Genomic DNA, 23,288 nt, shown 5'->3' on the forward strand with positions numbered 1-23,288 from the left:
CCTTTCTGCATCCCTGAGCTGTGATACAAATATGGAAGTTAGCTGGGAGGGCTAGAGCTGCTTGTTTGCCTGAAACTCGGGTTTGGAGTTGTTTCACCTTCTGCACAGCACAGGATCACCTAATTGTCCCAGCCCTCTCCACCCACCAAAAACAATCACTTATGCAAAGCCGGGCTGTTTCCTATGGGATCTCCTGTGGGAATTTGAGAACAGTCTTGCTGAGTGTTTTACTGTCTGCTTCGTGTTGCCGGTAGGGTAACTGTGAGCCCAGGAAAGCAGAGCTTTGTTTTTAGGTGTTTTGCCCAAGTATGGCAGTTTTAAACCCAAGGCTGGCTGAACAGCTCTGTGTATAACACTCATTTTTGTCCCACGCCATTCACAAGCTGCATGTGGGTCTATCTGTATGTCAATCCAAAGATTGCACAAAAGATAGCGGCAGTGGAGGAGGGGGAATAAAGCAGTGCTGATATTAAGAGTTGGTTGATTCCAGCTCATCCCTCAGCAGACAGAACACGCAGTAAAAACCACGTAGTTTTTGATGTGTAAAGAGTGGCTGATAAGTGGGTAACAACTTCATTTCCTTTCAACTGATTCCAGATTGCCTTTTGGAGAGGGTCCTGTTGTTTGGCTTAGCCTGTTGCACTGGTACCTTGTGAGGAAACATAACCTTCTATGGCTGGTGGTTGCTCAGCCATTGGAGTAGCAGCTCCTATTTTCCCAGAAGGACATGTGTATTTGGGAAGGCAGATGCAGACTGTCATCTGTTGACTTGCGGTTTAATCTTTATTTTGCACTTCCAGCTGATAAGACCACTTTGTGCAAAAGTAATACAGGAAATGATGCATTGCAGAAACCAAAAGTGGCAGAAAGGGAAACAGAATGTACTGGCAGAAGCTCAGTGCTAGAGGCGTGCTTCTGGCTTCTTGGAAATGAAAATCTCCACCTACACGACCTTTTTTTAGTTTGACACCACTATTGGAATTTAGCATTCGACTGGTATATAGCAGCGTGGGGGTTTTGTTTGTTTGTTTGTTCATTTTGTCTTGCTTTTCTTTCTGGCTAATTCAGGACCTGGATCTTCTCTGGGCAGGGTGAGCATTAGCAGCAGGTTGTAGGTGCAGCTCGCAGCTACTAAGCTGTCTTGTTTTCATCTGTATTTCCGAGTACTGTGTCCAATGGGACTCCCTGTGCTCCAAGTGTATTTCCTACTGGTTGCTGCTCCAGAGGTGCCAGCTGTTAAGATAACACTTTTGGTTGTGATGCTGAAATGTGTTTTGGAATGTGTGCTTTTTGGAATGGGGTGTGTGCTCGTTTTAGGATGTGATCTAAGAATGTCAGAAAATCTATTCCTATAGCGTGGCTGCTTGGGGTTACGTCTGCATGTCTTTCTGGTCTGAGCAGACCTTATGTGCAAGCAGATGTTAAGGCTGTATTTTCAGACTCTAGTGAAAGCATACTATTTTAATAGGCAGAAAACTTTATCCCTGCATAACAAGTAGTTTGCCCATCTATTTTTGAAGAAGCTTGGTACAAGTGGGTCATGTCATGGTAATCAATGCTGACACAGCTCTATGGATGTAGACTCAAGCTTGGGTTGAGATTTAGACTTTTAGACTGGTTTCTTTTTCACTGAGAACTTCAATGCAAGTATTCTAATTATTTTTTTGTTGTTTTAAATGTAATAGGTGTGAAATAGAAAGCTTGACTTGATTGCTTGATAATAGTGGTGTACATTTTGTGTGTGGAACGTGTGTTTTTTGTTTTCTAAAAGTAGAAGAAACATTTAGAAAATGGAATGAGATAGAAGCTATATATGAGTTAAGAATAACTCCGGTACTTGCATGCACATCTGAAGCAAGTGTACTGGATCTCTGATAATAAAATGCTTGAGCTAAAACAGCATTTTAGTAGAGCACTTTTGAATGTATATAAGGATAAAATATACCTGGAGCGCAGTCAGTGACAGTAATGGAGTTTTAGTTCAGTTAACAGCATAGCTCATGCTCAGGTAACAAAATATATTGTTAAATTTGCCCCAGGCTTATGCATATCTTCCATTGCGCTGACATTTCAAGTAGAAGTCTCAGCGTAAAAGACATGGGAAGTACTGCTGCGAAGTGCAGGTAGATGTGGTCTTTATCTTAGTTCAAGATCATTATTGACATAAATGTAGTTTATGCATTTGACCTAATGAAGTGGAACCTTTGCAGTTAGGCAATTATTTTAGTGACAACTTACTTGAATCAAGTGGATGGGTTTCAGCTTCAAGTGCTGTAAGTGTAGAGGTACGCATTGAAATTACAGTTACGACAGTTAGGAGCGTAAGTGTGGCTCAACATTTACAATTTCAATTGTAATTGTTTTTTATTATAAACTTGCAATTCAGGCTCATGGTTGCTCTGATACCTTCTAACCTGTCTGTGTATGGGTAGTTGTATGGATTTATTTATTTGTTTTTTGTCTGGTGGTAACAAAAACATTTATATCCTCTTCCTCTTCTTCTGCGACCTGTTGATATCTCCTCTGGGATACATTTCCCGTCTGTCTTCATGCTTCATTTGAATGTTTCTGTTTTAGTGCTCCTTATCTCCTTGTTCCCCTGCTCCCCGTGACAGAGGTGAGTCTCCTGCTTGCTCCTAACCTGAGTGAATGTGAAGCCTGCTGCTCACAGAAGGTCCTGTAACGGGGACTTCTCGGCAAGCAGAGTTCTCCCACCTTCACCCATCACTTCATTGCTGTTTCATGCCTCCCAACTTGAAGATCACTGGTGGTAACCTGAAACCCTTATATCAGTTTTTCCTCTTTCCCTCTCCTTCATGTCTTTGAGCACATCAGGCTGGCATTGTGAAGGGAGCGATCAGGATGTAGTCAGTGAAATAAGTTCATGATGTCTTTCCCTTTCATTCTGTTTATGCAAGGGCTGCTTGATGGGTTGGGAAGACAGAGCTTTGCTTTCTTATGGAGAGATGAATGAGGGCACGGATCTTGCTACTTTTCTGTTTTTGGTTTGCCACTCAAAGTAACTCAGGTGAAGCTGAACAGTTTGTCTCAGATCGTGATACGCATAGGTCCCATGGAGTAATTTTCAATTTGTAGTGCTTGCAGAGAGCTGGGTAGTGTAGTGCTGTTGAGGTATTTTGCTTTCATCTTCACTGGGAAACCAAAACCAAAAGCACTGCTCATGCTGCGTGAGTTTATTGGGATGTTTTGCTGTGTGAAGTTGCCAAGTTGATAGGCTGTAGGAGTGTAGTTTTCACTTAACAGTGTAAGATGCAATATAGGGGACTGTTTTAAGCTGAAATTGATGAAACTGCGTTCCTACAATGCCCTTTTGTTCCTAACTGTTCCTAAAACTTTGTCCTTTTGGCAAGTATGTGAGGGACTGCAATTGTGACTTATTTTTTCTTTTTTCTGTCCGCTTTCTCACAACACTAAGCAAGGCTACACTTGGGCAGTGAGCAGAAGCATTATTTGAAGCTGGCAAATGCGGTTGCCGTTGCTGCATGGCACAAAAATTGCTGAGGTTACATAGCAGGTTGGTTAAGGGAGCTGAGCAGAGGGGCAGTTGTCCTTCTACCTTCTAAATTTCCCCACCTTCGCACTTATTTCCTGCTTTTCCCTAACTTCCTCCAACTTTGTTTTGTTTTGTTTATGCAGTGTCACTGTTTTTCAGGGCAATCCCCTCATTTATTCAGGACTGTTTTGGTAGCAAGAGTATAAAGGCTTCACCAGCAAGCTCTGCTATGTAGAAGTCCTTGTCAGGCTGTTCCTTTGAGACTGCTTGAGACTGCTGACGCTTTGTGTTTTTGTTTTGTTGTTGTTCAGTAGGTCTTTGGTCATACTGCTCTTGAGGGGTGGAATGTTTTTAACTGTTGGTGATTAACTAAAAGCGTAAAATCTGTTTGCCTTTTTCTCTCTTCTCCTGCAGGTTCTCAGCCGGAAGGCTTTAGTACGATGAGAAGGCTGCATCTGTCAAGGGGGAATGTCAGCATGGCCGTCCTGGGACGGGAGGACTGAAACAGCAGAAGCACCACCATTATTTGGGCAGGCTGCTTTTGACTACTGATTGAAATCTGCCGTGCAGCTGCGGTGGAAGAACAGGACAGTCTCCCCTGCTTGGTCTGTGGTATCCGGTGTGACCAAGTGGGGTCAGCATGAACGTGACAAGTTTATTTTCCTTCACCAGCCCAGCGGTGAAGAGACTGTTGGGGTGGAAGCAGGGAGATGAAGAAGAAAAATGGGCAGAGAAGGCTGTTGATGCGCTAGTGAAAAAACTGAAGAAGAAGAAAGGTGCTATGGAGGAGCTGGAGAAAGCGTTAAGTTGTCCTGGTCAGCCCAGCAACTGTGTCACAATTCCTCGGTCCTTGGATGGCCGGCTTCAGGTTTCACACCGGAAAGGGCTGCCACATGTAATTTACTGCAGAGTGTGGCGCTGGCCAGACCTGCAAAGCCATCATGAACTGAAACCACTGGAATGCTGTGAGTTTCCTTTTGGTTCAAAGCAGAAGGAGGTTTGCATCAATCCTTACCACTACAAGCGGGTAGAAAGTCCTGGTAAGTTCTTCCTTGTTTGTACCTTTGCACCTTATCTAAACAATGCAAAGTATGGCAGTTAATCATGTGACTCATCAGCTTAAGTAAGCAGAAGTAGCTGTTTGCACACGTCAGATTTGTACTCTGCAATCTATCTGGCTATAAGCGTTGATTTGCACTTCTCCCTTTCGTAGGATGAATACTTGCTATAAGTGCATTTTTTCACTGTGCGGTGGCATACTCTCTGTATGTGCCTTAAGTTGCTGGACCTATTGCTTCCTGGTTTTGTTGGTGGCCACTATACCCCAATTCATTTTATTTTTTTTCTGTTTTTACTGAACTGTGCAGGTTGAGTATGTGTGAAATGGTGCAGGAGGGATAACTGCAACTGGGTGAAAAACTTTCCTGTATGGCCTTTCTGTTATTATTTCAGTTCTATCTCTTCAGCTCCTTCACACTCCAGAAGATGCTACTGTCTTTAAGACCTCCTACAACTTGGGAATTTCGAAGTCTGTGAGTTTTTGTTGGTTTTTTTTTTTTTTTTCAGACTACAGAATATACTCTTTGAACCTGGAGCTTTGATAGTGGATTTTTTTTGTACATGAAGTTTTTACCTTTAGTTGTTCTGCAAGTGGTGTCTGTTTACCCATTACCCACTTCCACGCTTTAACAAGTGCAGCCTGTTCTCTGTCTCCTCTTCAAGGGCCAAATCCCTTTTTAGTAAATCTGTGCTTGATTTGCTCATGTGAGATTGTTTTCAGAATATTTCCAGGGACTAAGATGAAATGCGCTTAAACATGTCTCCAGTAGTCTCCAGTTACTTGTGAGGTTGTACAGGGACATCTGCAGAAATGCACTGCAGGTGTGAGTGGGCCTTTCTGGTTTAAATTTAGGAAATCTGTCTGCGTTAGCCACTTTGTAAACTGTGAAGCTGTTTCTGCAGAGTGGCATGGATTGTTTAAGAACTGCAGTGGAAATGACGTTACCAGATTGTTTTCCTGTTAATGGAAATTGCATTTATCTTGTATTTGAAGCACACAGTGCGTATCTAGATGGCAAATATTTCCCTTTGGTGTGTTAGTATTGGTTTGGAAATCATGTGTGTGATACTCATTAAGTATGTCTTCTATGCAGCAGATGCTTTAACAAAGGAACCCTCTGCACTGGAAGGAAAAAGAAAAAAAAAAAAAGAGTTTTAAAAGATTTTAAGGGTTGTATGTTAAGCAGAAATGGGACAATAAAATACATAGTTTGTGCTATTTGTTGTTTGCATGTGTCTGCACCAGGTGCACATGTTCAATGTTCCAAAGTACTGAAAAGTAAGATTCCCAGAGCACATCTAGTTCAGTCAGAGTGAGCAGCAGTTAGGCTCTTGCTGTCATGGTAACACCAAGTGATGTGTTACGACTCATTTCCCTTCTATCTTGGAAGCAGTTACTGAGTTCGAGAACATTCTAATGTTCGTCATTTATGCCATATGTATTTGTATCCTGTCACTTCATTGAGATATACACGGTAGGGATAGAATAGAACTTTCAAAAGATGTCTAACTAAAATGCGTCGAGTACTGCTAGGTAGCTTAAGTAGTTGGAAAGTGGTTTGGGGTCCTGTGTCATCCTATAGATTGTGTAATTGGGAACCAGCAAAATGTTATTAACCGTAAGCTTGAATTTGGGATTCCTGTTAAGTTGTTTTGGGGTAAGTTAAAAATTTCTGGAGTTTGTGTAGTTAGAGAATGTTTGCTGTTGGAAAAACTAAGAGTGGCTTAACCAGTTTGGAGATGGTAGCAATGAAATGTTTCCCTTCTGCCCAGCCACTGCCCTTAAGGAAAAACTAGGTACTTCTGGTCATCTGCTTCATAGATGACTGGGCAGCTTTCTTGTTTAGATGAGGGCTGGAATCAGCTTGTCAGAGCTGATGGAAGTATTCTGTCCTTCAGAAGATCAGTGTGCCGCTTTGACCAGCTGAAATTTTCTGGAGGGGAGTGCTGAACAGGAGCTACTTTCTGCCTAGTGAGCATAGGTATAGATACAGGCTGCAGGTATAAAAGTTGTGTGTATGTGGCAGTCGCATATGAAGAACTTTCAGTGGATTCCAAAATGCAAGAGTGGGGTCTAAAGCAGAAGTTTTCACTGAGGTCTCTGACTGGGTTTGTGAAGGAGGTTTTTCCGCTTAATTAATTGAGATCAATCGTTGTTTTGAGGGATATTGCTTGGATAAATATGGAATATGTGGCTTTTGGGAACAGGTGCTAAGTGAGCTGCCGTTTGGCCTAGAGATGTGCGCTTCATAAGTTAGAACATCTCTTCCTTTCCCTTCCCTGTTCTTTGTCCCCAGAGTGTCAGTCTCAGCTTCAGTTCCTGACAGTCACTCTCAAATTTGGCTAACCGTTTTCCCCATTTTTGCCCGGACATCAAAACACTGTTATTGCTTCCTAAGTGCTTACAGTTGGAGTTTAATGGATAGGGGAAATTCACGCGTGAGTCACTGTTTCCAAGAGCCTACGTACCCAAGCAGATATCAAGACTTGTGTTTCCAAGGTTATCACCACAGCCAGGAGGATTGGAATTGTACTTGACTAAACGAAGCTAGAAGTTCAAGGGAGTGCATGATGGGCACTCGGTGCAGGCTGTACAAGTACATTGCGAAATCCTGGCTCTGCCTGCCAGCTGGGTCAGCGCTTCACTGCCTCAAACAGTCCCACCTGCTCAGAAGCTGCTCTGTGGGGTGCTGCCTGGGATGGGATCAGTGTGCTCTGTTCGCTTTCCTGCTAGTTGTCACGTGGACACCAACGTGGTTGGTGTTTGTGTAAGTTCTGAAGAGTGGATTAACGGTAAATCCTCAAATAGATAAAATCCTGTAGTGCTTTCAGTTGGGAAATTAGTCTCATGGATGCTTTTATGTTTTCACAGTGCCAGAGGGGTGCAACCCTGCTATTCAGCTTAAAAATATGAACTTGGAAATCATTGCAATTGGCATGCTGTTGTCTGTCTGAACCACGATCTTACACCTGAATTTAAGCAAGATTTTTCTCCATTAGGGAGGTTGGATAAAAACTGGTTGTGGGGAGTTTTGGGGAGGCTGAGGAGAGAACTGCCTGGAGTTTCAGAGTCTCCCAGGTGTCCCTAACTGCTGATATCCAGCAAGAGACTTGGGTGTGATTTGGAGTTACGGTAGTAACTCCTAACCTGCTGCAGAGGCTCTGTGCAGGCACTGACACCCATATGGTCACAAAAACTAACCAGACAGAAATCTGCTGTTCGGAGATGCCATCCATGAGCAGCTCCTGCGTTGGGCTGTGCCAGCACAGCTGTCTCCGTGGCCTTGTGCTGAAGCAGCCTGGCAGTGTTTTGTTCCCATCCTGCTGCTGCCTTATCTCATGGACTGATCAGGGTCATCCAGGGGATAGAGGAACACCCATGTACCCACAGGGCCTCGCATCTGGCCCGTGGGTGGGAGCAGAGGTGGTGTGAAACACGCAGGCCAAGTGGAGGCTGTTTTGTTGCTGAGAACAGGAACACATTGTCTGGTGCCAGGATGAAATATTGTCTGGAGGTGTGTTACAGTAGCTTGCTGGTGCTGTTTCATAGGTCTGTTGGGTGCAGAATTATTTCTGGTGCAGAAATGGCTGTAGTTACTAGGTGTGAAATTTTTTCCCTTGCCAAAGCGAAGCAAAGCTTTTAATTAAGGTGGGTAGGGTCTCGATATGATGCCTTTTAAAAGCTGGTGCAGTCAGCTGAATTGGCGTGCTTGTGTGGCTGAATCTGCTTTTTCTCCTCAGTTTTAGCTTTTGGCTTAGAGATACTTGGAGATGAGGCTTCTGTGCGCTCTGGGACTCTTTAAGTATAACTGAGACCCAAGATTGGGTGTAGACACTGGGAGAGGAAAAAGCAAATGTGTTGTTCCTCAACTGTGTTTGAAAATGTCACAAATGACCTTTCTGGTTTTGCTGGAGAACACGTGAAATGACATCCCGAAGTCTTTCTTGAGATGCTTCTTTCTTTCCTCCTTTTAGTCTGTAGTTTTGGTTTCACGAAGATGCACCCTCTGTTTCTTGCCTCTCTCTTCAGTTATGCCAATGGAATCAGGTGAAAGATATGACTCGGAATTTGGAGAAATTAAAAAGCCTGGATCTAGTTTGCTCTAATAGCAAAACAGGGATGGGATAGGGAAACAGGGAGGATGAAGAGGTGCTTATGTTGACACTGCTTTTCAAAAAAAAAAAAAAAAAAAAAAAGGAGGAGGGGTGGTTCAGTTCCTTTTCTTAGCTGAACAGAAGGAAGGAAGGAACTGTGTGTTTGATATTCCCATAGAACTGATGGGTACCAGCCATGGTTTCCATCTGCTGCAGAATTGTGTTAGCTGGCCCCTGCTGCTTATCAGCCTTCTAGATTAAAGAGAGTTTATAATATTTTGCAAAGGAAGCAAGAGAGTGGTTAACTTTTCCTTTAGCTTGGTGTGTGGAAGCCGATGGTGCAGAGTATTTTATGTAGGGTGTATACAAGCTCACAGCTGTGTGGTATCTTCTGACAGTGGTGTGCTAGAATATGCTGGTGTATTTGGGGGTCAGGCTCAGAAGAAGCCTGCTTTGCACAGATCTTAGAAAGCTTAAGCCTGGCTTGGGAAATGTAGTTGTTATGTTTTGGTATTCATTTCTGGAGGTGATGACTAATGCTGCACTATTCTTGAACCAAACAGTGCAGAGGAGCACTAAAACTGCTCTGTCAGAACCAGCTGATGTGCTTCAGAGATTCTCGTTGTGTTCATCAACCGATGAACTCTTCTGCTTGCCTGCCTGTATTCTGCCTAAATTGCAGAACAAGCAGTGGATGCTTATTTGTGACGTGGATGAAAGCGTTGTCAGAACGGCTGAATTTTTAATTTTGTCTAAGGATCATGTTCCTTTCCAGTATAACCATGAATTTAAAGTAGATGTCTACCTCAGTAAGCTTGTCTTCAGCAGCAAGAAACGTTTAACGTAAATATAGAGGTGCTTTATGCCGCGAGAGCAGACCGAGTCTGTCCCTGGGCTCTGTGAGGAGCAGTAGCTGTGTTGTGCTGTTTGTGCTTCCAGCCTGTGACTTTAACCTGATTGCTTTCATACTTGTCTTTGGTCTTCTCTGTTCTTTGCTCTGAATATATCTGTCAGGCCGCACACCTGATTGCGTGCACCTGAGGTGCAGAAGGAAACTCAAAATGGTGGAAATCCTGGCTAAGGCAGGTTGAGATTTGTGCAACCCTGGAATTGGATGCTCCACAGACAAGTGTTGCTGCTCTGGTGCTCAGCAGAAGAAAAAATGTTTAAGGGATCTTTCTAATGCTTTGTGAAATCATACAGATATTTAGTTGTGTGATTGTGTAGCTTGTGCTGGCTTATGTTTGCTCGTGTGTGCTCTTTCTCCATATAGGTACTGTACCAAAAAAAGAAGCGGGCCCATTAGTGAAGCCCAGTCTCGTTCCCTGGTACCCACCTAGGCTAGGATCGCTGTGTATGAAGCTATGGTACCCAAGCTGGTACCTGTTACATCACCGCAAAGAGAGCTTAGGCTTCAGATAAGCAGCAGAGTTCAAATACAGTGTGCTGTTTGTGGCTCTGGCTGCTTCTGCAGGCATCATCAAATGGGCAGAGGCTGTAATTCCTCCAGGGTCAAGTAGGGAAGCAGGACGGAAAATGGGGGGGAGCAGCAGTTCCCAGTGGGACTGCCAGCTTGCCTGGGCTTCCAGGGTTCCCAGGGCCTGCATGGCCCCAGCACCTGGAAGGGACCGGAGGCGGCAGGAGAGCCTCCGGCTGCTTTCCGGCCAGATGGAGAAGCTTTGATGGCCAGGGCTCAGGGGAGCTGGGGACCAGCTGTGTGCAGCACTCCCCCACTGCCTGGCCTTCTGGAGGGTGGTGCTGGATAAGAGGGGATGCAGGGAGCACGGAGAGGAGCCTTGTGTGGGGAGTGTAAGGGGGGGAGACCAGAGAAGGAGAATGCGCGTGCAGCAGGAGGAGGAAAAGAGAGGAGTTGGGGGGGGAAATACTAGAGGAACAGGTCAGCAGCTGATTTGAAATAGAGAAAAAGGAGATCCGGTTTACAAAACTAATTTACAGAACCAGTTTGCAAAAATTCCCCCTTCACATAGCAGTGTTTGTGCATCTCTGGAGGCTCAGGGGTGTGTGAGGAGAGGATGGCGTTGCTGGGAAGTTTTGCCTTATTGCTGCATAACCCTGCTGTTGGGCATAACTTTAAAAATAGCATGTTACAACAGGTGGGTACAATTATAAGATAGTTCCCCAAAATAGTAAACAACTGTCAGTTCATTTGGCAAGGAGTGTGAAACTTTCCTCATTTCAGTTTTGCTGAATTCACTTTTAGAATTCCCCACCAGAACCGAAGCAGGGAGACAGAAGAGAGGGGGATGGCCCAAACTTATTTTTCCTTGGGAAGGGGAGCTGTGGTAAAGGTACAGAAATTGTCAAGAAGGATGTTAGTTTGTTTCTTAATGTTTTTAATTAATGAGATGCAGATGTTTCTTCAGACTTAGGAGAGCAGACTTCATACTTGAACCTATTCAGTAGGATGGTGATTATGGTTTTCATACGGGTAATTTGAACTCTGGACTATGTAAATGTCTAACTTAATGCACGCTATCACACTGTAACTTTCTCCTTACTTACTCCTGTATCAGGAGTGCTTCTCCCTTCAAATCAGCTTACAAGAACTCCCTCACTAATGTGCATATGATTAGTACTAAATTCTGAAATTGGCCTTGACAAATGTCAGTTTAATCAAAATGTTAGCTTATCAGAGCATCCGCAAGTAAAATCTAATGTTAACTGAATATTGTAGTGCAGGAAATGTACTAATGTTACTTGCCAAATGCATTTAGACCAGATGTCTGATGTAAAAGTAAAGTCAGCGAAGCAACAACTGTGCTTTTTTTTCTTTTTCCCTTCTGTTTTTTAAATGCAGACTTGAGTTGCAACTATGTAAGATGACAAAGCAAGCTGTGGGGTCTACAGAAACTGCAAAATAAGACAAAGGGTTGAGAAAGTTCACAGCTTTCTCCCGGAAGAGAAAGTCTGGAATGTTTGTCTGTCTGTCACCCAGCACAGACTGCTGGACAGCCATTGTTGAGCCTTTTCCTTTGCAGCTACTAGAAAGTAGGTTTGGAGCAACTGCTCGAAAGGCTGGCAGTTCTGCTGCTGTGCTCTGCAGCCTGTAGCGCTGTCTGCTTCAGCCATGAGGTATTTTAACAACAGAAAGTAGCGAGATTCTTGGGGAATTGCATTTGCCACAACAGTAATCATTTTTAACCAAGAGTAAACTTGATCCTAAGTGTAGGCATTTAAGTGTCTTTCTATGTGAGAACTTGTCCTCTGGTCAAAAAAAATTCAATTTTGCCAGGTCTTGTTTGAGGCAGCACAAGAAGACCTAATGACATGAAAACTTCTGTTTCTGTTTGGTGTTTTATTGTTTACAAGCAAGACCTTGGCGAGACATGTCAGTCAGAGAGCCTCAGTGACTTGTTAATGCTGGAGACAGCAAGCAGAGGTAAGCGCTGAGCTCGGTGTGTGCTGGTACCTGCTCTGTTCCCACCATGGGACTGGTTACATGCTGGGATGTCACAGCCTGCTCCAGCTACACTGGCCTCAAAGGCAGACACTGAGGCAGAAGTCTTTAGAAGCATTGAAATTTGTTAGTTTAACATTGCTGCTGTGCTTTAGGATTTTGTGTGTGCGTGTGTGTGTGTGCGCACTGGCTCGGTGTTTCTTCTGTTGTTCTCTGACTTTTTCCCTTGCCACTTCGCCTTTACAGGAGGACGCATCCAGAGCATTGAGTGAGCCTTGTGTATTCATGTCCATCCCCAGATAGTGCCAGCTGCTGTGTGAGGATTTCCTTCCTTCTCGGCATGCAGTTTTATTTTCCCCATGAAACATGAGTGACTTTGCATAAATTCATATGAAAATAAAGCCATATGATGCTTGCAAATTTAAGTACACAGTCTAATTATAGTGCCTTGAGGCCTTTATAAGGGCTGAAGGCCCTGTTTTCATGTAAGGCTGCACAAGCAATTCTACGTAACATGTATCCACCAAGTTGTCATGATTTTTAAGGGCAGGGTGGTTGAAAGTGAAGAAGCAATTGCTCATCTTTTACTTATTTATTTGCTAAAGCTAGCAGAAATAGTGGAATTTACCTTGGAAAGGGGGATCAGAGCCTGCTTGCTTATGTGTGGCTGCTTGGAATATTCCATTATTTGTTCTTGGAATTTCCAGACATGAAAAAAGAAATCCTTGCCCAGATCTTCATGTAACAAGCCCGTGAGGGAAACTAGCTATCATCTGGGCTTGTGTCAGGCAAGCAGAATTCATCTGGATAAAAAATAACGTACTCGGAATGTGCAGTGTGTTCTTCGGTCTGGAGTAGGGTTTTTTCTTCTTTTCTTTTCTTTTTTTTTTTTTTTTTTTTTACAGAGAGGCTTTAAAAAGTAAGTTGTAATCATAAATCAGTGACTTTCTATCTTTGCTGAAACCATTATCTCTGGAATGTGAAATTAGAACAAAAAGGAAAACCAAGAAAATGTTGAGCTCAGCACACCTGTTAGTTTTCTGAAGAACGGAGATACAAAGAGCAGAGATCAGTAGCTTTCTTCAAAGGCCGCTGTAACATTTTCATAAAAGCGTTTCTTTCTTGGTGTGGTTGGTTGGCACATTGATCTGAACAGCCCAGTTGTCTTTGGTCTATATTCTGTGTTTTTGACGTTCTTGGCTCTTAGATGAAATAGCCCTGTGGGTGAAATTGCCCTTTAGCTGTAATTTCTTTAATACAGCTCCGCTTGTTTGGTGCAGGCAAACTCGGAATGCAATTTGCATGTTAAAAACAAGCTACCTAATTCCCAGGCTGTCTCACTTTGTTGACAGATATAGGATCTCTTCTTTGCTACAGTTCTGCAAACATACCCAGCTTGACTTCGAGGGGGTTTACCTTCCTCCTCAGCCTTTAGCAGCAGTGCTGCTAGTAGCAGGCATGTTTCAGCACTGGCATTCAGGTGCACGTCTGCAGCAAGATTTAGACGCAGCTTAACCCTTAAAACCTTGTAATCCGGTGTTTGAGAAAGTATAGAAATCGAGCTGTCTGACTTGGTTCTACTCCACTACCTGGTTTTAACCGTTTTTCTGGGGTTGAATTTACAGATTTTGTGAGATGCTGTTTGATGTGCTTGTTTCAGTAGCTTTTTAAGAGAGCAGTGTATTTAGTGTTTCCTTTAAGTATGTGCATCCGTGAATAGAATTAGTGATGATTTAAAATATATGTATTTTTCATACTTTTGCAACTGTTTTCCACCAAAGGCAGCAAAATAGAGATTCTCACTACACTGGTGTCCTGCAGAGATCCCCACGACAAAGATGTGCCCTCGTTCATTATTTTGTAGCAACAGGTGTGCTGGCTTAGCACAGAATAACTCTCTCATGCTTTCTCCTCTTCAATTATACCTCTTCCTGAAGTTGGCAGCTGCTGCAGAGATCAGCCTCCTCCTCTGCTGTACTGAGCCCTGGTAATTTGTTATTCCATATGGCCGAGGGCTGCAACCTGACCAGGAGCTCACTGCCTTAGAGTGGGGTGAGGGGAACAAGAACGGTATGTAACCCCCTTCACACACTGAATTCCTGGCGCCCATTTCTGCTCGCGAACTGCCCAGTCCCACTCATGGCTTTGCTCACGGGAGGACGGTGTTCAGATGAACTCCTCAGTGACTCCAGCAAGAGCGTCGAGGCTGCCAAAAACCCTTGTGCCTCAGAGAGATCAGGTTATGGCAGGGAGTGGTTGTCTCAGGGTCGGAATCATTGCAGTGCTGTAGGCTCAGTCCCACTTGATGTGGCCTTCGGGGCTTCTACTCCTGCTCTAAATTTTGTATGCAGGAGAATGTGAATTTTAGGCAGCATTCAAGTAAATTCTGCGGTGATGTTTTTGAGGCTGTTTAGGCAGTATGAGTACTGGTCGTTTTCTTCCTCCCATCCTCCCTTTCCTGTGTGTATTTTAAAGACTTTGGCATTTAAGTATTTTAGGTTGAAGGAGTAGTGGGAGCACAGGTCCCATCCCATCACAGGGATGGTTGGGAGGAGGAGATGCTTTCTTGTCTTGAGTCCTTCTGAACTTTGAGAACGTGCATGTGTACCTTGGCAAAGTTGGCACTGCTATATTTTAATTACAGAAAACCTACAGAAAATATCCTGCTGTCCAGCTTTTAAGTGCTATAAATTGTATGGTTTCCTGTGATGTCATGCATGTCATTGTTTAATGTGAGACTGCGGATGGGAAAGGTAAGTGATGTACTTTCTGCACAAATTAACTTTAGAAAAGTTAATGGTTTGACCTTCATCTGCAGGAAAGGAAGAGATAGGAAAGATGTGTTTTTAATGCTCAGCAAAGTAAGGAAGAACCATAAAGACAGGAAAGGGAAAATACTTTTTAACACATGATCTCATTGTTACTTTTTTTTCCGCTTGTAATTTATGAGTCCAGCAGATGTTGACCATGACAGCTGAAGTATTGCTTGACCTCACTACAAAAGGACTGTCAGGCTTAACAGAAAGTGTTTAATTTGGAGGGATCCTACTATTCAGACAGAGTGGGCCTGACATTTGCTGTGTTGTGAATGAGGGGATTTATGATGTCCAACTCAAATGTTTTTTTTTTTTTTTTTTTATTTCCTGGCTTTTTCCAGTGGCTTATGAGGCCTATGAGAACAGTTGCATTAGAGGCAAGAGGCAGCCTGTATGGCCAAGGGAGATCCATCTTCTACTGCGGTGTTCTGCAATTGGGAACTTCAAAAGAATGGTAGATAGGTGTGCTTTGTTTCAGAAAATGCTGTGATCAGCAACTTTCTGCATTCCTTTTAAAGGGGTGTCAGCTAAAATTGTCATTCCTAAACAAATCTCACTACAAATGACATCTGTCTCGAGTGTTTGAGATCCACTGAAACTTGGTGAAGCTGTTCTAGGAAAATGAAACATCAGATTAAATCTTTAAAATAAATATATAAAAGGCAAGCAAAACTGGCTGCTTTGAATTTGAATTTGGGCCTAGGCTTTAGGCCTGGTCTGTAGTTGTAGTGATAGTGGGTGCTTCTTAAATCCTTGGAGACTCCACTAAGAACCTGAATGCTTTAGTGTAAGCAAAGTGCTGGAAGAATAAGTTTCTTAATGCATTGGAAGAACCTGTTTGTCAGAACGATGTTGGTCTTTGTTGTATTTTTACTCGCAGTTCTTAATTCACCTTATGGTGAATCAACTGTTACGAATCACCTTCCTTAATTGAGTGATGCAGTCCTGCCTGTGGGGGCTTCTCCTGCGTAGCTGCTTCTGCTGTGCTCCTGCTTTTCTCCTGCATGGCCGCCTGGTCAGGGTGCAGGGCAGGGCTCTCGGGGAGGGGCTGAGGTGTCCTGGCTTGCTTTGATGCTTTGTGCTTTTTGGCAGTCTCTCTTGAAGACTCGCAGGGGGCTGCCTGGTCCCATGTGGCTGTGCAGCTGTGAAATAGGTAGTGAATGGATGCAGGCAGGTGTGGAGGGCAGTAACTTCTTATTTCACTTCCTTGTGCATAGATCTCCTGTGTAGGCTCTTTCTTCTCCTCTTTCCTCTGTAACCCACAAAATCTCTCAAACAAGATGAGCTTTTAATCTTTTGAGTAGCTTGGACTTTGCTGTGAGGCATTTAAAGATAGAAGATGAAGTGTTGGAAAAAGGGCTGATTCTTTTATCTTGATGTAGCTGGTATCATGTTCATATTCCCAGTTAAAGAGGCCTTTGTTTCCTGCTGCTGAGGAGGCCTTGAGAGTGTGGGGAGGCCAGCAGTATGTGATGTGTTTCTCTGATCATGTAGTAGCGTTTACTTGGAATTCAATGGCTGCTCAGTTGTTTTTATTTTGTTTTTATTATTTTTGTGTCACTTTATTCAAATTGCATTTATAAACTGACGTTTAGTGTTAATAACCATTTCAGTACTAATCCAGACAAGAACCTAGACTAGGTTAAAAATATAACTGCAACTGTTGGGACCAGGCTCAGTTCAAGGTCTGTATAATATTAGTATTTTCTTCAGAAAAAACGTATCTGTCCTTGCTAGCAAGGTTTTAGGTTACAGGCCATTACATGATTAGCAAGATCGCAAGTAGAGTAGAACAAAGTGCCTGTCATGATTGTGCTGTGGCTACTTCAGTGTTTTTTGGTGCAGAAAAAAAGCCTGCACTGCTGAATTGCTGCTTATGTTTGGATCTTCCCTGGCCCTCTAAAATCGAGCTTGTCTGGCGAGCCAGGTAGCTAGCGCGGTCGCTATAAATTCAAGCTATACAGTAACTTGGATGAAAGGAAAAGAGTTCTTGCTGAAACGTGTTCCTGGATTCGACTACCTTGTTTTTAAGGCAGATGTGAATTACGCCTTATGCGATGAAGAATGTTTTTTCCAGGTATGGCCTCGTTCTTCTGTCCTGAGTCTCTAATGCCGTTGCTTTGTCCTGCTTTCTCCCTTTGCAGTTCTACCTCCAGTGCTGGTTCCACGGCACAGTGAGTACAACCCTCAGCACAGCCTCTTGGCTCAGTTCCGCAACTTGGGACAGAATGAGCCCCACATGCCACACAACGCTACTTTCCCGGACTCTTTTCAGCAGCCCAACAGTCACCCGTTTCCCCATTCGCCAAACAGCAGCTATCCAAACTCGCCTGGAAGCAGCAGTAGCACCTACCCACATTCTCCAGCCAGCTCAGACCCAGGAAGCCCTTTTCAGATGCCAGGTATGGTCGACTTCTGTGACTTGCGACAAGTGAAAATGTGGTTGAACGTAACAAATATCTTTGTATTTTTGCTTAGTAATACTTCAGCCAATGCTTGTGTTCAGGAGTAAACTTTAGCTAATGAAGACTTGGTTGGTCTCTTGTAATATTATTGAGGCTTTGAATTTGTTTCCTCTTCAACACAGTTCAAATGTTACAGGTGAAATCTTCTGGGACAGAGGAAAGGATTCCATGTCATGAATATTCTTGGGAGATGGTTTGACAGCGTATTGCATAGAGTGTAAAACTTAATGCACAAGGAGAGTAATGCTATGGATCAGTCTTGCTTAGGAGAGAGAGAATCATAAATTCAGCACAGAGCTGTAGTTCTACAGAAGGATGTTTGTCAAGGGTATCATGCTGCTGCTACTTGATAAAGTTTCTTCACGTAGTGATGTAATTTCAAAAACCAAATATATATCAACTGAAAAACATGGGATGCTCTGAAAATAAATCTTGAGAATTCTTAATTCGTAATTTCAAAGAATTAGCAACCTTTTTTGGCTGAACTGTTTGCAGAAAATTCTGTGAAGCTGTCGTTATTGTATTTCTGTACAGGGATGTTAAGATACCGCGGAAGCTGCTTATGAGGGATCTCTTGACCTAAATGTTAGGAGTAAAGCGTGTGTACAGAGTCCACGGATGGTTCTGTTTATGTGTTTTTTGGGGGGGGCTGTAGGAGAGCGTGTGTAAACAAAAGCCAACGGGCTTGTGAAAATGTGCTTTCCACTATGTGAAATTAACATTTAGAGATTTCTAGTGCTGATAGTTGTGTGAAGATGAGTAAACTTGCAGAGACAGGAGGGAAGGAGAAAGAGTGGATGTATTTGGTGGTGGGTTTTTTTTTTTTTTTTTGGTTGTTTGTTTTTTAAATGTGAGAAGTTGCAGCAGAAACAGCTGTCTTATTTCTGCATTCTGTTTTGTTTTAAATATGACCAATGTGGTTGGGTCTCTTCCAAAGGCTTCTCTAGCAGGAAGGCCTTCCTGAACATCGTCTTGTGGAAGCTTGCTTGATCTTGAGAGGTCTGTTCTGTCTGCATACCCATAAAGACAAGTCTTGGGCTGCATTGAAGAAACTGATTGAGAGGAAAGATGCGATGCTGATGTCCATCATGTTTAGTTCTGCACAGCTGTCCATCTTAATCTGTTAGGGAAAGAGGAGGCTGACTACTGGAAATATTAAAAAAATAAAAATTAAAAAAAATCAAGACAGATGTCCAAAAATCTCGAAAACTTTCCAGAAACTGACTGATTTTCCTATCTGTGCATCTCCAACATTGTGCTTCCATGCACATGATTGTCCAAGTTTTATTATAACAAAAAGCTTTTGAACTCCACTGCAGACTGCTAAGCTTTAAAGCAGTCTTGTTGTCATTTTTCTTTTCCTGCTGCTTGCTCCTCCAAAAAGGAAGGGAATTAGCAATGTACCAGCTAGCTTTAGACATAAAACTCTCAGCTTGGAAATCAGTGGTATGGTTTTCTTGCCTTTTCCTGGTGTGAATTTGGTTTTCAGGTTTTTGGAGGCACCCGTGATTCCTTACTGTGGTAACTGGCAATCATTGATGGCAGTAAATGTGGGATGAGCAGCAGCAGTGCTCACGAGAGGCAATCTAACCTCAGCTTTTGCAGTAAAAGCTTGTAGGCTTTGGGCAAGGGTTTCTCTTGTGCATGCACCTCTGTGATTGCTGTGACGAAGCGAGCCCTCTGCTTTCCTGGAAAGCGGTGCCATTGGCAGCTTCTTGCAGCTGCTGGGAAGCTGTTTAGGAAGCAAAGCAGGCAGCAGGAGAGCAGTGCAAGCACCTGCCTATGGTGCTTCAAACAGCATGGTGACAGTGGGTGAGTGAGTATGGTCGTAGTGCTTAGGATGGTTTTTGTGCTAGTGGTTCAGTGCTGAGCTGGCCAATGCAGCCAGGAGGAGATGGCAGCAAATAAATTCCAAACCCGAAAGTTACTTCTGCAGAACTGGGGTTGATCAGTACTTTCTACTATTTCCTATCTAGGGAGATGGAGCTAGTACTCTCTAGTTGTAGTGACAGAGTTGTGGATCTATCAGGAGTGTCTGCATGCTTCACTGAAGCAATCAATCAAGCAGAAAAGCTGAAGTTAAAAGCTTTCTGCTCCGAATTCTGTTCACGTGTACAGCATTCAGTATGTACTTCAGACCTTTTCCTAAGAGCTCTCTATGTGCTGTTTGTGTAATTTTCTACCTGCCAAAGTCGTGGACAGGCAGTGTAGCTAAGATTTCTTTGTGGTTTGACGGGGGGAAGGAACTTGTTTTTATTGTGCTTGTGCTTGATACGCGTGGTAATTTTTTTTGCTTTCCTGAATCAAGGTCCATGATTGCTTTCTCTGATTTCTGATGAGTGGAAATTTATAGCTGAGTCAGACTGGAAACTTTTCCAGACAAATGCTGTTTATGTGAATATGTATGTACTTTAAAGAGAAGAAAGGGCTCATCTATCTCTATCTCTTCTGTTTTTAGCTGATACTCCTCCTCCTGCTTACCTGCCTCCGGAAGATCAGATGACACACGATACCTCCCAGCCAATGGATACCAACATGTTGGCACCTGGAATCCACCCTGACATACACAGAGGAGGTAAAAACATTTCCTTCTCATCTTCTGCTTCGCTTCTTAAGAGTGCGTATTCAGAATTGTTTGGTTACTTCAATATTGGATGCATACTGTTTGTGGACATCTTTATATGTTGAAAAGAAAAAAACATGTCATTTCTCTTCCCTGTTGCTGTAAGGCATGAAACAATAAATCTAGAGAAAGAGTTTTTAATTTTAAAGTATGTAGTTATTTAGGACCAGAACGCTCTTGTTTAAAAAAACATGGACTTTATTACTTTCTGATGCCCAATCACGTCATGGTCAAGATCATTTTCTATATTTCTGTGTGGAAATTCTGTTTGTCTCAGAGAAGACAATTATTCAGAATTGAATTTTTGCATTCAATTCTGAAATGGTACACGTGCAGGGAAAGGATTCTCCTTATCTCTTATACATTGGTTTATTGTCACCGTCCCTGGAGATGTTTAAGGAAAGGGTGGATGTAGTACTTTGGAATGTGGTTCAGTGGGCAGTACTGGGAGTCAGTGGATGGTTGGACTGGAGCTCTGTTCCAGCTTCAATGATCCTATGACTGAAGCAGTGCAGTTGGTTCTGTATAGCGTCTACTGAATTGTAGATGGCAGATACAGTCATGTAGTCTCTAAATGAGGATGTGGTCAGAGAATGGGTGCTAATATGGCCATTATGTAAATGCCTGCAGACGTTTTTTCCAGGCAGTACATGTCACATGTCAGTAAATGTAATAAAACTTCCCATTCTCATTGTGTTTTGGTTCTAAAATCAGTGCTTGCCTTCAAGTCCCTGAAGCATATGCTCTGTTTTGTACGGTTACCATTTCTCCTGGTGATAAGAGCTGTAAAAAAAAAAAAAAAGTTTTGCTTCTGGAACCTTTTTGTTCCATTGATGAGTCCTGCAATGACAGCGTTTCAGAATTCTAAGCTGTCTGCTGAGATGACAGCACTACAGGCTTTGAAATCTATATTTAATAAAATGTATAACCCATTGCTTTACCTACTGTGATGTAGGAATCTTTTTAGCATGTTGTTTTTTAAAGCCTTTTCGGTCAGCTTTGCTGCTGGGTAAAGGATTTAGTGCATCCATAACGTTGTGAGAAATAGCCCCTTTAGAGAACAAACAGTCGTGCACAGTTACTGACCGTGCCAAGAAAGAGCAGAGTGCTGTGCCAGAATGATTATGAAGATCACAAGCATATGAACAATTTAACTATTGTTTGGTTTTTTTTTTTTGTGCTTGTTTTGTTGCTAAGCTTGATGTCTGGTTTCAGGAAGTATATTTGCACTCTTTAAACAGTTTGGATAGCTTCCCTGGTAAACTATTTACTCTGTGTGGAATGAATTTTGCATGTGATAAACCCCATCTGTGTAGCATTTCCAGTATTCTCTGATCCCATACACTGTGTGCGTACAGTCCTCGCTGCTGCTGAAGGCCCGAAGTACGTTTATCAGTGTTGGTGCCTCACTGCAAACTTTTGCATGCTTATCCTACTTAAAAATCCATGTGTGTGTAATTCTTCTATTACACGAGTTAATAAAAAGCAAGAAGGAAAATACAAACCGTTCTCTTAATACTCAGCCATTCCAAATAAAAGTACTGTCAGTGTTTCTCCCTCTTAGTAGTTAAGTACGGTGGAATCTCGCCTCTGCCTCTTCAGTTAATAAAGTTAATAAATAAGTAAAGCAAAACCAAGTTAGAACCCTTGCTTTTGTATGCCGCTGTGTGTTGTTTGTATTGTGTATGCATTTACACACACTCATACGGGCTCTCTCTATACCCAGACTGTGATTTCACTACATTTAAAAAAAAAAATCTGTCACGGATCAAAAAAGAACAGTTCTTAGTGTAAACTGGCTGCAGCATTTTTGTTGCAAGCTTTTAGAAGCGTGTTTTTCATGGTGATTTGTTAGTCTTAAGAGCTTTGACTTAACAAGCTGCATCCTGTCAATGAAGTTGGGTAATTTCCATTGTTGGCCCATGCTGGGAATAGAGAGACTAAGCGCACCTGCTCTGCATGACTTAAAGCAAATGTAAGGAAGTTAGTATGAAATCTGTGTGAGAGAGATATGATTCATTCTGGAAGAATGGCCAGCTGGCAGGATTTCTTCCTGACTTTTGAGAACTGGGGTAAAGCTGCAGCTTTGATAATTGCTGGCATCTTCGTGTGAGTTGAAAGTGTAGTAATCTCTTACTAATAAGTAATGAATGGTTTTTAATTTTTTAACAGTGATGTGAGACGATAGAACATGCTAGGGATCAGGAAAGACTAGCTCCTTTTTAGCCGTCTTTTAAGCAAGGTAGTAATCAGATGCAGACATACTCAAGTTTTGCACAATAAAGTAGGATATGTTGTCCTGCTTTCTGCTATTTGTTACCGTTTGTATCTGATATGTAATGTTTATTTGAGGGGATTTTAATTTTGCTTCTGTACATCAGAAAAATCACGATGTGTGAAGAAAGGAAAATATTAACACTGGACTTAGTTGGCTGACTTCAGTGTAGGCTTGGGGTTGAGAGAAGGAATCTTCAGCCAGAGAAACAAGCTTCCCTGGAATACTGATCTTATTTTCATTTTAGCACTTTGGCCTGTAGTTAGAGCTTCAATCTGCTGAGCTGTTATCTCAACAGCAGGTCCAACTGTGCTAGGCTGAGTAGGGAAGTAGTCTCCTTAGTTTGAAAGAAACCACATAAAGCAACCACATCCCTTTGCTAGCCTCCTTTTATTTGGAGACAGTATAATAATTTGTAACTGTATTTGACACTTGAAAGAATACCTATTGGGTGGAGACCTCTGAAGAAGCCGGTGCTGTTGGACACCCAGTGAGAAACTGCTTTTGGTGAAGACCTTCTGTACCTTGAAGAAATTTTTCCCAGTTCAGAGTCACAGGTGTTAGCTCAAGGCTTTCATGCATTTGTAGAGCCTGATAGAAATGGGGAACCGTGGATGTTCTGCTGGCATTCTGTGCAATTCCCAGCTTTAGTTAGGAGCTGCTGAGGAGGACTTTGTTGCTGCCATAATCTAGAAAACCAAGTCCTGAGAAATGCTTGGTATTGCTCAACAAGTAATTCTTCTGTTGGTGAACAATTGCAGGATTTGTACTGGCTAGCGTTTGGTGAATAAAAGGCTCACATTAAGTAATATCTGCTTTTTCTGCATCTATTCTGTTGTCCAGCAGAGTTGTTAGGATTGCGTGTTATGGCCTTGATCAACCTTGGATCCCAGGTAGTTTGCATGTTCTGCAGACAGATGTCAACAACTTTTATTTCTTGAAGAAAGATTAGTGCAAGCCCCAAAGGCCAAACTACTGGTCTGCTGAGTTTGTTTTTAAGATAGCTCTAGGCTTGCTGGTACC

The 23,288-nt window shown here is 42.7% G+C and overlaps 1 protein-coding gene across 4 annotated transcripts in view; it reads left to right on the plus strand.

The window, feature by feature from the left end:
• SMAD1 (SMAD family member 1) overlaps positions 1 to 23,288 on the plus strand; it is a 48,579-nt gene that overhangs the window by 17,935 nt on the left and 7,356 nt on the right. For all 4 annotated transcript variants that reach the window (XM_042837172.1, XM_042837173.1, XM_042837170.1 and 1 more), the window contains exons 2-4: positions 3,929 to 4,554; positions 17,047 to 17,304; positions 19,826 to 19,942. In XM_042837172.1, the coding sequence (XP_042693106.1) occupies positions 4,155 to 4,554; positions 17,047 to 17,304; positions 19,826 to 19,942 (775 nt within the window). In that variant the 5' untranslated portion in view covers positions 3,929 to 4,154. The remainder of the gene's footprint in view (positions 1 to 3,928; positions 4,555 to 17,046; positions 17,305 to 19,825; positions 19,943 to 23,288) is intronic.

The sequence above is a fragment of the Centrocercus urophasianus genome, unplaced genomic scaffold (genome assembly GCF_019232065.1).
Source record: "Centrocercus urophasianus isolate 14NV4802_14NV808 unplaced genomic scaffold, USGS_Curo_1.0 seq_69, whole genome shotgun sequence".
Taxonomy (NCBI): domain Eukaryota; kingdom Metazoa; phylum Chordata; class Aves; order Galliformes; family Phasianidae; genus Centrocercus; species Centrocercus urophasianus.